Source organism: Anabrus simplex, chromosome 8 (genome assembly GCF_040414725.1).
Source record: "Anabrus simplex isolate iqAnaSimp1 chromosome 8, ASM4041472v1, whole genome shotgun sequence".
NCBI classification, from domain to species: Eukaryota; Metazoa; Arthropoda; class Insecta; order Orthoptera; family Tettigoniidae; genus Anabrus; species Anabrus simplex.
Genome location: NC_090272.1, coordinates 183,751,888 through 183,763,923, shown reverse-complemented (window position 1 = coordinate 183,763,923; position 12,036 = coordinate 183,751,888). Strand labels below are relative to the sequence as shown.

Genomic DNA, 12,036 nt, shown 5'->3' with positions numbered 1-12,036 from the left:
AATGAATGTCACTAAAAGTTCCAAGGATAGAAGAGCCCCAGAAGTCAGATGATAAATCTGGAGAGTGCAGGATACTTCATTGCTATTAAACTGTGCCTCCTGAAATAATTTTGTACCAAGACTGATTGGTGTGCAGGTGCATTGTTGCACAAAAGAAGCCAGCTGTTTTCCATCCATTTCTCCAGTCATTACATTCTTACTGCATCTGTGAGACTGCTTCACCATAAGCATTCTTTCTGAAGCATTCTTAACGATTTAGCAGATATTTTTGATTCAGGTCAAATGGACTGTACCGCTATTGATGTATCCAAGGCTTTTGATAGGGTAGATCATGGGAAATTATTGATGAAAATAAGGGCTTCTGGACTAGACAAAAGAGTGGTTGAATGGGTGGCTAAATTTCTAAAAAACAGAGCTGAGAATTAGAGCAGGTGAAGTGTTATCTGATCCTGTAATGATTCAGAGGGGTAGTATTGCACAGGGCAGTATTATTGGACTCTTATGTTCTCTTATGATAAGAGCCACATCGACGCCTTTCGGATATGATGTTGGAAAAGGATGCTCTGTCTACCTCGGATGGGAAAAAGAACCAATGTGTCTATTATACAAGAATTGAATATCTCCAAAGGTCTCCATTCTCACGTCATAAGAATAATAGTCCAATTCTTTGGGCATACAGTAAATAGGGATGGTGAAAATTTGGAGAAATGTATCATGGAAGGGAAGGATGATGCCAGAAATCCACAGACATGAACATGAACAAGGTGGATTGATCAAGTCAAGCACACAACTGGACTGACTCCTCAACAGGCATTACAAGAAGCTGGACACTGTCAAAGATGGCGTCGCTTAGTCAAGAATACCGTGTGAAGTCAAATGGGGTTGCGATGCTCAGCAATGAGTTACACGACTTACAGTGTTTTCTTATACACTCATGTTCATAAAAAACAGAACACCTTGAAAGACTAGATATTGGAACTTCATATTCACAGGACATGTTCATTAGTATGTTCTGCAGAAACTATTAGCATTTCAGTCACCTAGGTTCAGCAAGTGTCCCTCTGCCTAGTAGGCACTGGGTCCTCCATGGGCACTAATAACTTGTTCCATGCGTGATGACATTGAAGCGTATAAGGCGTGAATGGTGTCCTGGGGTATAGCTATCCATGCTGCATTCACCTGGTTCCACAGATCATCTTTGGTGGTTAGGATTGGGTCACAGCGCTGCACCCGTTGTATCACCAAATCCCACACATTTTTTATTGGCGACAAGTCCGGTGATCGGGTGGGCCACGGCAACTGTCCGACATCCTGTGATAACAAGAAGGCACAAGTTTCTACAGCAACATGTGGTCGCGCATTGTCCTGCTGAAATATGGCGTCTGGGCTGTCATGCAGAAAGGGTATGACTACGGGTCACATGATGTCTACACATAGGTCAAACTGATCACGGTGCCCTGGCCACGCACCAACTGTGATTTGTGGTTGTTGTACCCAATAACACCCCATACCATAAGTCTTTGAGTTGGCGCTGTATGTCTTGTGCGATTGCAGTCAATGTGATGCCTCTCCCCCTGTCTGCGGCGAACCAAAATGCAGCCATCATTTTCAAACAAACAGAACCTGGATTCATCTGAAAATACTATCTGCTGCCATTCCTGTCCCCAGTGACGTCGTTCCATACACCATTGCAGTCTAGCAGTTTATGCACATTAGTCAAAGGTAGGCGGAGAAGTGGACAACACACAGGTAACCCAGACCGCAATAAACGGCGACAGACAGTCACTCCTGATAGTGTACGATGTATTACACTGTTCCACCAGAGCCGAGGAGAATGCAGATCTGTCCTCCAATGCCATTCGGATGAGATGTCGATCTTCTAGGGGGGGAGGGTCTGGGTGGTGCGACCAGAACCATCTCGTCATGTTGCCTTCTGTGAACCAGTCTGTACACACCCGTTGCACTGCCACACACTTCGTCCCACACAAGCAGCGATTTCCCGGACGTTCTCTCATAGCAATAATGCGCCCTCTTTCAAACTCGCTCATTTGATGGTACGGTTCTCGCATACATCTGCGAGGCATCCTGCACATCTGCTCAAGTCACATTGATCCATTACCTTCGGTTTATAGCGACAATGAGAGCCGCAGGCACATTTTACCGGTCGGTAGTGGTGCGCCAAGATATCGATGTGGATCTGAACCTGAGGGCCGACGTGGTTCAAATGCTAATCGTTTCTTCAGAACATACTAATGCATATGTCCATTGAATATTAACTTCCTATCTCTAGTCTTTCAAGGTGTTCTGGTTTTTGTGAACATGAGTGTAAATATGAATAATATGAGAAAAGAACTGGAATTACAGATAATGCTATTTGCCGATGTTATACTGTAGAGATTTGTAAATAAGTTATTGGACTGCGAGCGACTACAGAAAGACAATGTTGTGAGATGGACGGCAGACAAGGGTATGGTGGTATACAGGTTGAAAAGTCAGGTTGCAAGCTTCACCAAGAGGAAAAGTCCTCTCAGTTTTAATTACCGTGTTCATCAGGATATAGTATCTCATGGGGATCACAGTAAGTACTTAGGTGTTTATATAATCTTCACTGGGATAATCACGTCAATGAGGTTGTAAAGAAAGGATTCAGATCTCTTCACATGGTTATAGGAGTATTTAGGGGTTGTAGTAAGAATGTAGAAGAGCAGTCTCTGGTAAGACCTCAATTAGAGTATGGTTCCAGTGTATGTATGGGACCCACACAAGGAATACTTCATACGAGAACTGGAAAAAAATCCAAAGGAAAGCAACACAATCTGTTCATGGTAATTTCCGACAAAAGATTAGTGTTATGAAAATGTTCCAAATTTTGGGCTGGGAAGACTTGGGAGTAAGGAGATGAGCTGCTTGACTAAGTGGTATGTACTCTAGAATAAAATACTTGAGTTTTTCCACCTTTTCAATACAATTTTAATCACATTTGGTGATTAAATTACATTTTCAAAATTACATTATCAAAATTTAATCCAGGTGTGATTAGAATTGTATTGAAAAGGTGGAAATCCTCAAGTCTGTTTTTTCTAGAGTATCTCATAGTCAATAGGGAACAATTATGAAGTTTGTAACTTGCAATAAGAGGTATGCTCCGAGCGATCAGTGGAGAGATGGTGTGAATGACATTAGTAGACGAATAAGTTTGAATGGAGATTTTAAAAGTAGGAATGATCATAATATGAAAATAAAGTTAGAATTCAAGAGGACAAATTGGGGCAAATATTCATTTATAGGATGAGGAGTAAAGGATTGGAATAATTCATCAAGGGAAATGTTCGTTAATTCCAAGTTCTTTGGAAACATTTAAGAAAAGACTAGGTAAAGAATTGAAAGGAAATCTGCTACCTGATTGATAGTCCTAAATTCAGATCATTGATGATTGATTGACTGATTGATTGATGAACGTCTCTGAAGGATATTTGTGCAACAGAACATAAAATCTCAAATGTGATGAAGGAATAACACATAAACAACAAGACAGTTGCCACACAAGGACTGCAATGATCATAAACATGAAATTTATACAGAAGATACGCTTTGAATACCGCCAACAACTAATGTAAAAATATCCCACATGGCATCATTCACATCAGCAAAACATTATTTTAAGTTTTTGAACCTAGTGGTAGATATATATGATGAGCTTTGTTCTAAGAGATAAAATGGCTGGATAGAGGGATGATTTTACAAACCAAAGTCTTGGATGGGGATTTTCTTCAATGAATGTGGTAGCTTCATTGATGCCAACTTTGTCTAGAAGATCCCTGGTATCCCGTAGAGATTTCACTTCCAAGTCCATGATGTGTTCTGGTGCAGGATGTTCTGGGTTTTGCATGATTTCATCCAGCAACACAGCTCGGATCTCCAGATCCTGTAGGAGGTAAGACATAACAGAGTAAGGATATAACAGTTTAAGCACTTAAAGTGATAAGTAGCTTTCCCTGGTTGATCACTGGTGTAACACATTTAATACGACCATGCGGAAGTAACGGAAAGGAACTAGCAAGTGACAAATCAAGCCATATATGGAAAGAAAGGAACATGAAAAGAAAAGCATAATAACATAAACACAATGACAGGTCAGAAATGGAAGGGGGAGCAATAGAAAAGGAGATAATGACAAATGAAAGGAAAAAGATAATCTCCACATTTTCCTTCTTCATCAATCCCAAGGATAATCTCCACATCTTCCTTCTTCATCAATCCCAATTCTTCTACAACCTTTTCTTCTCAGCCCTCACTGAGCTTGTTTCTGCTTTCCAGGTTCATCAGGAAGGTGGGCTCAACAATCACTGAGGGGCCATCTTGATAAATCTTCAGTCTTGATTCATATATTTAATAAACACAAACATTTCATTTTATTACTCAGCTTTTCATTTATATTGTCTTCAGTATTATTATTAGATATTTCATTCTATGTTCATCCTTTTTTGTCACTAGCCAGGTCTCTCTCTCTCTCTATTCATTTAGTCAATTCAGACTCTCCGTGACCCCACGAACTAAAATACGCCAATTTCTTCTGTCCTGCACTGCCTCCCGAAGATTTTCCAAGCTGGAATTTAGTACTTCTGTGATGCCATCAATACATCTCATTCTTTGCTGCCCTCTTCTCCTTGTGCCTTCGATCTTCCCCAGCATTAAGGTCTTTTCTAATGAATTGTGTCTTCACATGATGTGTCCAAAGTAGCTTAGTTTTTGTTTCAGGATTAGGTCATCCAAGGAACACAATGGTTTTATTTGCTGTAAAACTCACCTATTTGTTCTCTTCGTAGTCCATGGGACTTTAAGGATTTTCCTCCAACATCACAATTCAAACAAGTCTATTCTATGGCATTCAGCTTTTCTTATGGTCCAGGTCTCACATCCATACATCACAACTGGAAAAACCATAGCCCTTACTATACAGATCTTTGTTGTTAATGTTATGTCTCTCCTCCTTAAGATATTGACAAGATTGGTCATTGCCTTTCTACCAAGTAGCAATCGTCTTTTGATTTCATGGCTACAGTCACCATCAGCAGAAATCTGTGAGCCAAGATAGTTGAAAACGGAGACTACCTCCATTTTTTCTCCTCCTACATGCCATGAATTGATAGGTGTAGTTGCCATAATTTTTGTCTTCTTGACATTCAACATTAGTACAGCCTTTGAACTTTCTTCCTTCACTTTCCGTAAGAGGGTTTTTAAGTCGTCTTCATTTTCTGCCATCAGGATAGTATCATCTGCATATTTTATATTTAATCCAGCTATTTTGATTCCTCTTTCTCATCATCTAACCCCACATTCCTCACAATGTGTTCCGCATACAGATTGAAAAGGTAAGGTGAGAATATACAGCCTTGCCATACTCCTTTCTGAATCTTGACCCATTTAGTTGTTCAATACATGGTTCTCACCGTAGCTTCTTGGTCAGAGTATAAGTTCCGTATGAGGTTAATGATATGATCTGGTACTCCCATGTGTTTTGCATCGAAGCCTCTAATGAGTGTGGGGTCTATGGTGCTTCCTCTGTTGTGGCATATGTATGTGAGTACCTTTTTGTCGTTCACTAATGTGAGTCCTCCCCCTAGCAGATAGTCCAGTACTACTTCCGCTTTATTATTTGGTTTATTTAGTGGACAGTTCAGGTCGCCCGCAATTATCACTCTTTCATTCGCCTGTATAGTGTCTAATGCTCTCTGTACACCATCTACTATGTCTATTGCGCTGTGCCCTGGTCTGTAGTATATGCCTACTAATGTTCTTATTTTTGTTTTAATCACCAATTGATTCTCCTTCTTGAGGATTGTTTCAAAGGGGGTAAATTTCAAGTTGATTAGGCATGTTATTCCACCTGACAACCTTCCTCTATCGCCTTTCCTCGCAAATGCGTAACTGTTATAGCATCCTTTCACTTCACACTTTGACTCTGCGGCAATGAATGTGTCTGTCAGTATACAGATGTTGAACTCACTGAAAATGTCTCACGGCATCCGTCTTAATACGCCTTCTAGTCTTTCTACATTCTAGTTGCGAACTTTCACTTGATCCTGTTCCATCTTATGATCTTTTCCTGTACCTCCAGGGATCTCGAAAGGGCCGGCATATGATGTCCTTTGGCCAAATTAGGGGTAATATACTTTGCATGTTCCTTCACTGGGATGCCTATTTTGAACGCTCTCCTGGTACTGGTGTCACAAACCACTCAACAGTTTATTGTTCCAGACACCCCACTTCTTCCTGGTTTCCAGGGTCAGATTTTCCAGATATAGCCATGTGTCTCCCTGTAGTGCCTTCAACTTAACTTCCGCTTGTCTTGTGGCCCTTAATCTTTCTCTTGTTTCCTTTTCCCCTTCCCCCTCTGATACTCGTCCACTCCTGGGTCCCCTTCCTCTCATCACTCTCGTCCACTGTTGTTGTTCTTTCCTCCGCTTTACATTTTCATCAGAACCAGGTTTAGAATTTCTTTCAGTTCTGGTGACCACCACAATTTCTATTCCCTCCTTGGATTCCATCATTATCATTCCTCTTGGGTATTTTCGCCTTGCCTTGTGTTCTTCTCTTATTTCGTATTCTCTCTCCTCCTCCGTGATAGGGTTTATTGCTTCCAGTGTGTCTGCATCCTTTTGTTGTATAATGTCATTGATCTTCCGGTCTCATTCCTTATTTCCTCTTTTATTAATGCTTTAATGCTGTTTGTGATATCTACAGAAGACAAATTACACGTGGTGTAACTTTGCTGATCCTGAACAAGTTGGACCACAGTATACTGGTTTCTTAGATCACAAGTGATGACAGAGAAATTCATGCATCTAGGAACTGCCAGGACTACTGATGTCACATTGGATATTGAAGTTAAACAACGCATCGTCAGTTGGATGAAATTGTGTGCACTATGTGAAATTACGGGCAACAGATGAATCCCAGTCAATTTGAAGGGCAAAGTGCATAAGTCTATCATCCGTCCTGCTCTTCTGTACAATCTGAATGTTCAATCAGGAAAAAGAAGCTTGATCATAGCCTATACATGACAGAGATAGCACATTGAAGAAATGGCTCTGAAAAGAACAACTGTGATGTGTTACAGTGGTGGTTTTTTTTCCTAGATCATTGTCAGAGCTGTTTTTTCATAGGAAAGGACTGTGTTACCTCTGCAATGGAAACAACAGGATACCAAGAAAACTTTCATTTGCTTTTGCAGATGATGCAGTTGACTGACTGATTGACTGATTGATTGATTGACTGACTGACTGACTGACTGACTGACGTCATGTGGTCTCTGGAGAGGCTTGGTGCAGGTCTCCCTATTGACACATACGAGTGATCTGTACATCCAAGTGTGTGACGATGTTGATAATGGAGTAGGAAGAGGGTGAAACCCTGGGTCGGCATATAGTCTGCTCCTATCAAATATCAACAACGGGTCTGCTTAAAGCTTAACATCTCCATCCGACAAATGAATCACTATCAACAGCATCACATGCCTAAACACCATAAGAACACTGTGGAGAGGTTTAGTATTGAACCTAAGCTTTTGCCACACAATCTATATATTGTATAACACCAACTCTCCAACCCTGCCAGCCAACATTCTGTTGGTGATTTTTTTTTTTTCCTCCAACAGGACTTGATCCATTTAACCTCAGCATCAGACCTCAATAACTTGTCGCAGGCAATGATGTGGTGATATGGGGGAGCACAGGAAAAGAAATGCAATAAAAATAAAACACCTGGAAACAGCATTCCAATGAGTCTGACCTAAAAATTAGTCTTACAAAAAACAATTGTTATGCCAGTCAACAGGCAAAGATAATAATATAGTCATACAATATAATACACCTCCCTCACATGCAGAATTTGATAAATCTTCCTCTTCCTTCATACAGAAGAGCAGGGTGGATGACTGATCTCTACAGCTTGCCTTTCAAATTGACTAGCATCTGTCTATCCCACATGACTCCACTTTGCACACACAATTTCATCCAACTAATGTTGATACAATGTTTAATGTCATTGTATTAGTCATATAAATAACAGGTGTTATGCCAGTTTGCAGACCAGGATTACTCGTCAACATTGATGACTGCTGTTTTACGGGCCCTAACATCTACATTATTGGCTAGAAACAATGAACTGAATGCAGTAAAACTAGAAGAAGTTAACCAGTATATTGGCAGTGTGCTACCAAGTGATAGTCCTCCTCTAGGATTCAAAAAGGCACTTGGTTTTACCCCCATGTTAGGAATCTCCTATGAGACAACCAAATCCCCATGAGGGCCAAAAGAACAACATACAGTACAGCCTTGACACTTGCACAATTAACAGTAGAGACAATCAAAGGATACGAGCTGCAAAAATGAAGTTACTGAGGTAAATGATCCAGAAGACAAAAACTCCAAAATAAAAAGATACATCAAAAAATCCAAGTGTAACATCCACTGTATAATCATAGTTAAATAAAGGTTAAAATGATTTGGATATATAAAGAGACCAGACCAAAACAGAGTAGCAAAGGAATGGCTTGAGAAAGATTTAGAAAGCAAGACGTCTAGAGGCTGACCAAGAAAAACATGGATCATTCAAATAAGACAGGACCTGGAAAGATGATGATGATGAATGATGATGATGATGATGATGCTTGTTGTTTAAAGGGGCCTAACATCGAGGTCATTGGCCCCTAATGGTACAAAATGAGACAAAATGGAATGACAAATTAAAAGTCCAAAATCCTCCACTAACCAGAATTCAAAACGTGAGGATGAAGAATGAATGGATGGATATGAATTTAAAACAATCAGTGGATCCGACCCTCTTACGACAAGCAGGGGATACCGTGGGTGTATTCTTTGTCTGCGTCCCCCACCCAAGGGGGTTACCTGGAAAGAAGAGGAGGAACAAATGGAACAACAAAGGATACAGATATTGTATTCAGCCTCAATGTTGCAGCTTTCCTATTGTAATCAAAGCTAACATTGTCGATCTCTCCTTTCTGTTGACTAGGGACGTGGATCAGAGAGGTAACTGAATTGTTAAATCACTGTTATACTGGAGGGTTGCACACAGACTCACTAGACAAGGTATGGGTTTCTCCATCAGTTAATGAATATGAAGTAACATAACTCTCACAGTTTCTATCTTCTGATACAGCTAGAAATGTTGTGGTGTGATTTAAATTACTTCAATCATTTCCAGGTCCATTTCAAATTTTTTCCTTTCAATTTTTGGCCAAAAAAGAGAAGCTTTTCTTTTAAAAATATCAAATTGGTAAACTCAAAAATATTAATGGGGTTATTATTTCTCAAAGGGGTACAACAGAATTTCTCTAAAATGATCTACAAAGGGAGACACTGTTACCAAACTGTCGGCCATGTAATCTACACAGAGCTACCAGTTTAGACCAGGGCTACCCAAACTCACCTCCTACTGCTTCACTAGAGATCGAACAAAGATGTGACTTATGCTTATGACATAGTTGTATAGAAGAATCTAGGCATCAACTCAGACATTGCTGGAGGATATTAGCAATAGAGCTTGACAACTGGGCCTGATAATACATGCAAAAAGGACCATTTGCCTTAATACAGATGGGAATAAAGTACAACTGACTCTACAGAGTGAACCTGGAGATGGTTTCAAATATCTGGGTTCCCTGATCTTAGCCTCAAGTGATATCACTGCCAGCATTGGCAGTGTCCAGGCAGCATTTACCAGCTTATCAAGTGGTACTTGTGGAAAGGAAAAATCTTCGGCTTGAAAACCAAAATAGGGTCGATAATGGTGCTGTTCTTCCAATTCTTTGTCTGGTTCCAAAATTTGGACACTGTCCGATGCAGACCTGCAGTGATCGCATACAAATCTTGGAATTCAGCTTTTAAACTGTTGATGGAACTCAGATTAGAAAGACATGTTCTAATCAACCATTCAAAGATAACATTAGGAAGTTGCAACTCTACTGGTTTGGACACATCTGTAGAATGGAGGAAACTTGACGTCCAAATCAACTATTGGATTGTTGTCATCCTCCTGGTTGGAAAACTACATGCAGTGCTTGAAAGAAAATGTGCATCAGCCAAGCAGAAGCCATAGTGAAGTGACTGAGGTCTATGATAGAATAACCGAAGGAACCAGCCCAAAACAAATTAGAAGAAGACCATCAAGAACATGCTTGCCATGGACACCACAGAAATAGTGGGGGTGCCCTACCAGCTAAGGCTATGATTTCCTGCTGGATCTAGAGTTAGTGACTCACTGATTGACTGACTGACTAGAGACTGTGACCTTGCAGTTGAAAGTTACATCCATATTTATGCATATTGTCTTCTTATAAGGCATCTATTTCCTCAAGGTAGATTTCACTAATGTAAAATAAAACTCAACAATTTATTTTTATGATAGATAAAGCATGACATTTTATTAATTCTATGATATGTATTAATTTATTGATGTCTCAATAGTTTCTCAATAGTTTTAGGAATTCCTGTTTATGATGATGAAAAGTTATGAATATAAACATAGTAAATGTTAATTCTACAAACCTCCGCTTTACCCTTACACAAAACAAACCAACAACACGCACATTTTCAACTGAGGAAAGGGCACGAAGATCGCAGCATCTGAAGAAGTACTGGGAGGACCGCAAAGCCCGAACAATCCCTTCAAAGAGACCTGAACGACGGACTGACTAAAGTGATCCTATGTGGTCATAAAAGAAGAAGAAGAAGAAGAAGAAGAAGAAGAAGAAGAATAAGAAGAATAAGTGTTAATTCTAATGCTCTTTCCCTTTGCAGTAAAGTACTTATTTAAGCTATTAACAGTTTCTATAAAGTGTAACAAAAGCGACGAATTTATTGCTGCAGGCCGTGTAAACACGCAACAAGAAAGGTATAAAAGTTTCTGTAGACGAAAAGTGCGTGGCTCGATTTGAATAAAACTTAGTATGCAAAACCAATACTGCACACCCTTTCAAGCTGCTATATCATTCATATAAAATTTCAAATGGATTCATATGAAGCTGATAGTAAAATATGTTGCTTGTTTACGGCGTTCTTGCGAGCAGGCGACCGTAAAGTTCTCCGCTGCTGCAACACGCTGCCGACGGGATTCAGTTTCTGCATCACACTCACTTGTAAAGGACTTGTTTTAGAATAGCAATCGGTGTTCACACTGAGGTGATAGTTAGAAATGCCCCTTACTCACAAGGAACGTTGTAAACGGTATCGCGAGAAGAAAGACGACACCTGCCCAGTTACGTGTAAGCCGCCAACAGGTACGAGAATCGGTGAACAAACACAGAGCTCAAAAAAAACTTCAGGGCTGATAACAGATACTTCCTGTTCTACAAGTCCAACAACACAACCACGAACATCGATTGCAGAGCCAAGTACACCAACGTCTGGTTATAAATGCAAACAAACACTGGGGAACGCTGTAAAGCGTTCGGAGCACGCTTTACCAGTGAGTCTGCGGAAAAAACGGCAAGTTGTTTCTGCGCTGACTGTAAAATTTTGTGGAAGTTCATCTACCTCTGGCAAGCACAGGAAGTCTTCACTTCCAAATCAAGAAGTTCTTATATTTCTCAATCATGATGATATCAGTTGGCAATCTCCTCGAGCAAGAGATTTTATCTCTGTAAAGGACAGATCTGGACAAAAAAAATTTAAAAAAAAAGAGATTCATGTGCGTCACAATGCAAGAAGACACATATGAAGTTTTTAAACAAGAATACCCATGCAATTGGTCAGTCTTCTTTTTGTTGACTTTGACCAAAATACATGTTTGTGCACTACCAGGAACACATGATATTCATTATGAGGAGCTATTCAAAAATATATAGTACAGGAGAGAAAATATCATCCTGAAACTACTACCACACACACTCTACATCCAGACCACAAGATTCGAAGCAGATGACAAAAATCCAACCCGTGATACGGCTTTTGAAGTGGGTGGCTTCGTACTTGGAAAATACAGTGGAAAGAAACATCAAAATATTATGTTTGTACC

The 12,036-nt window shown here is 40.0% G+C and overlaps 1 protein-coding gene across 1 annotated transcript in view; it reads right to left on the bottom strand.

Annotated features, from left to right (window-relative positions):
* The window catches only part of Oseg4 (intraflagellar transport protein Oseg4), a 337,827-nt gene that overhangs the window by 140,336 nt on the left and 185,455 nt on the right, over positions 1–12,036 (bottom strand). The window contains exon 13 of the mRNA XM_067152561.2: positions 3,747–3,925. Coding sequence (XP_067008662.1) covers positions 3,747–3,925 — 179 coding nt within the window. The remainder of the gene's footprint in view (positions 1–3,746; positions 3,926–12,036) is intronic.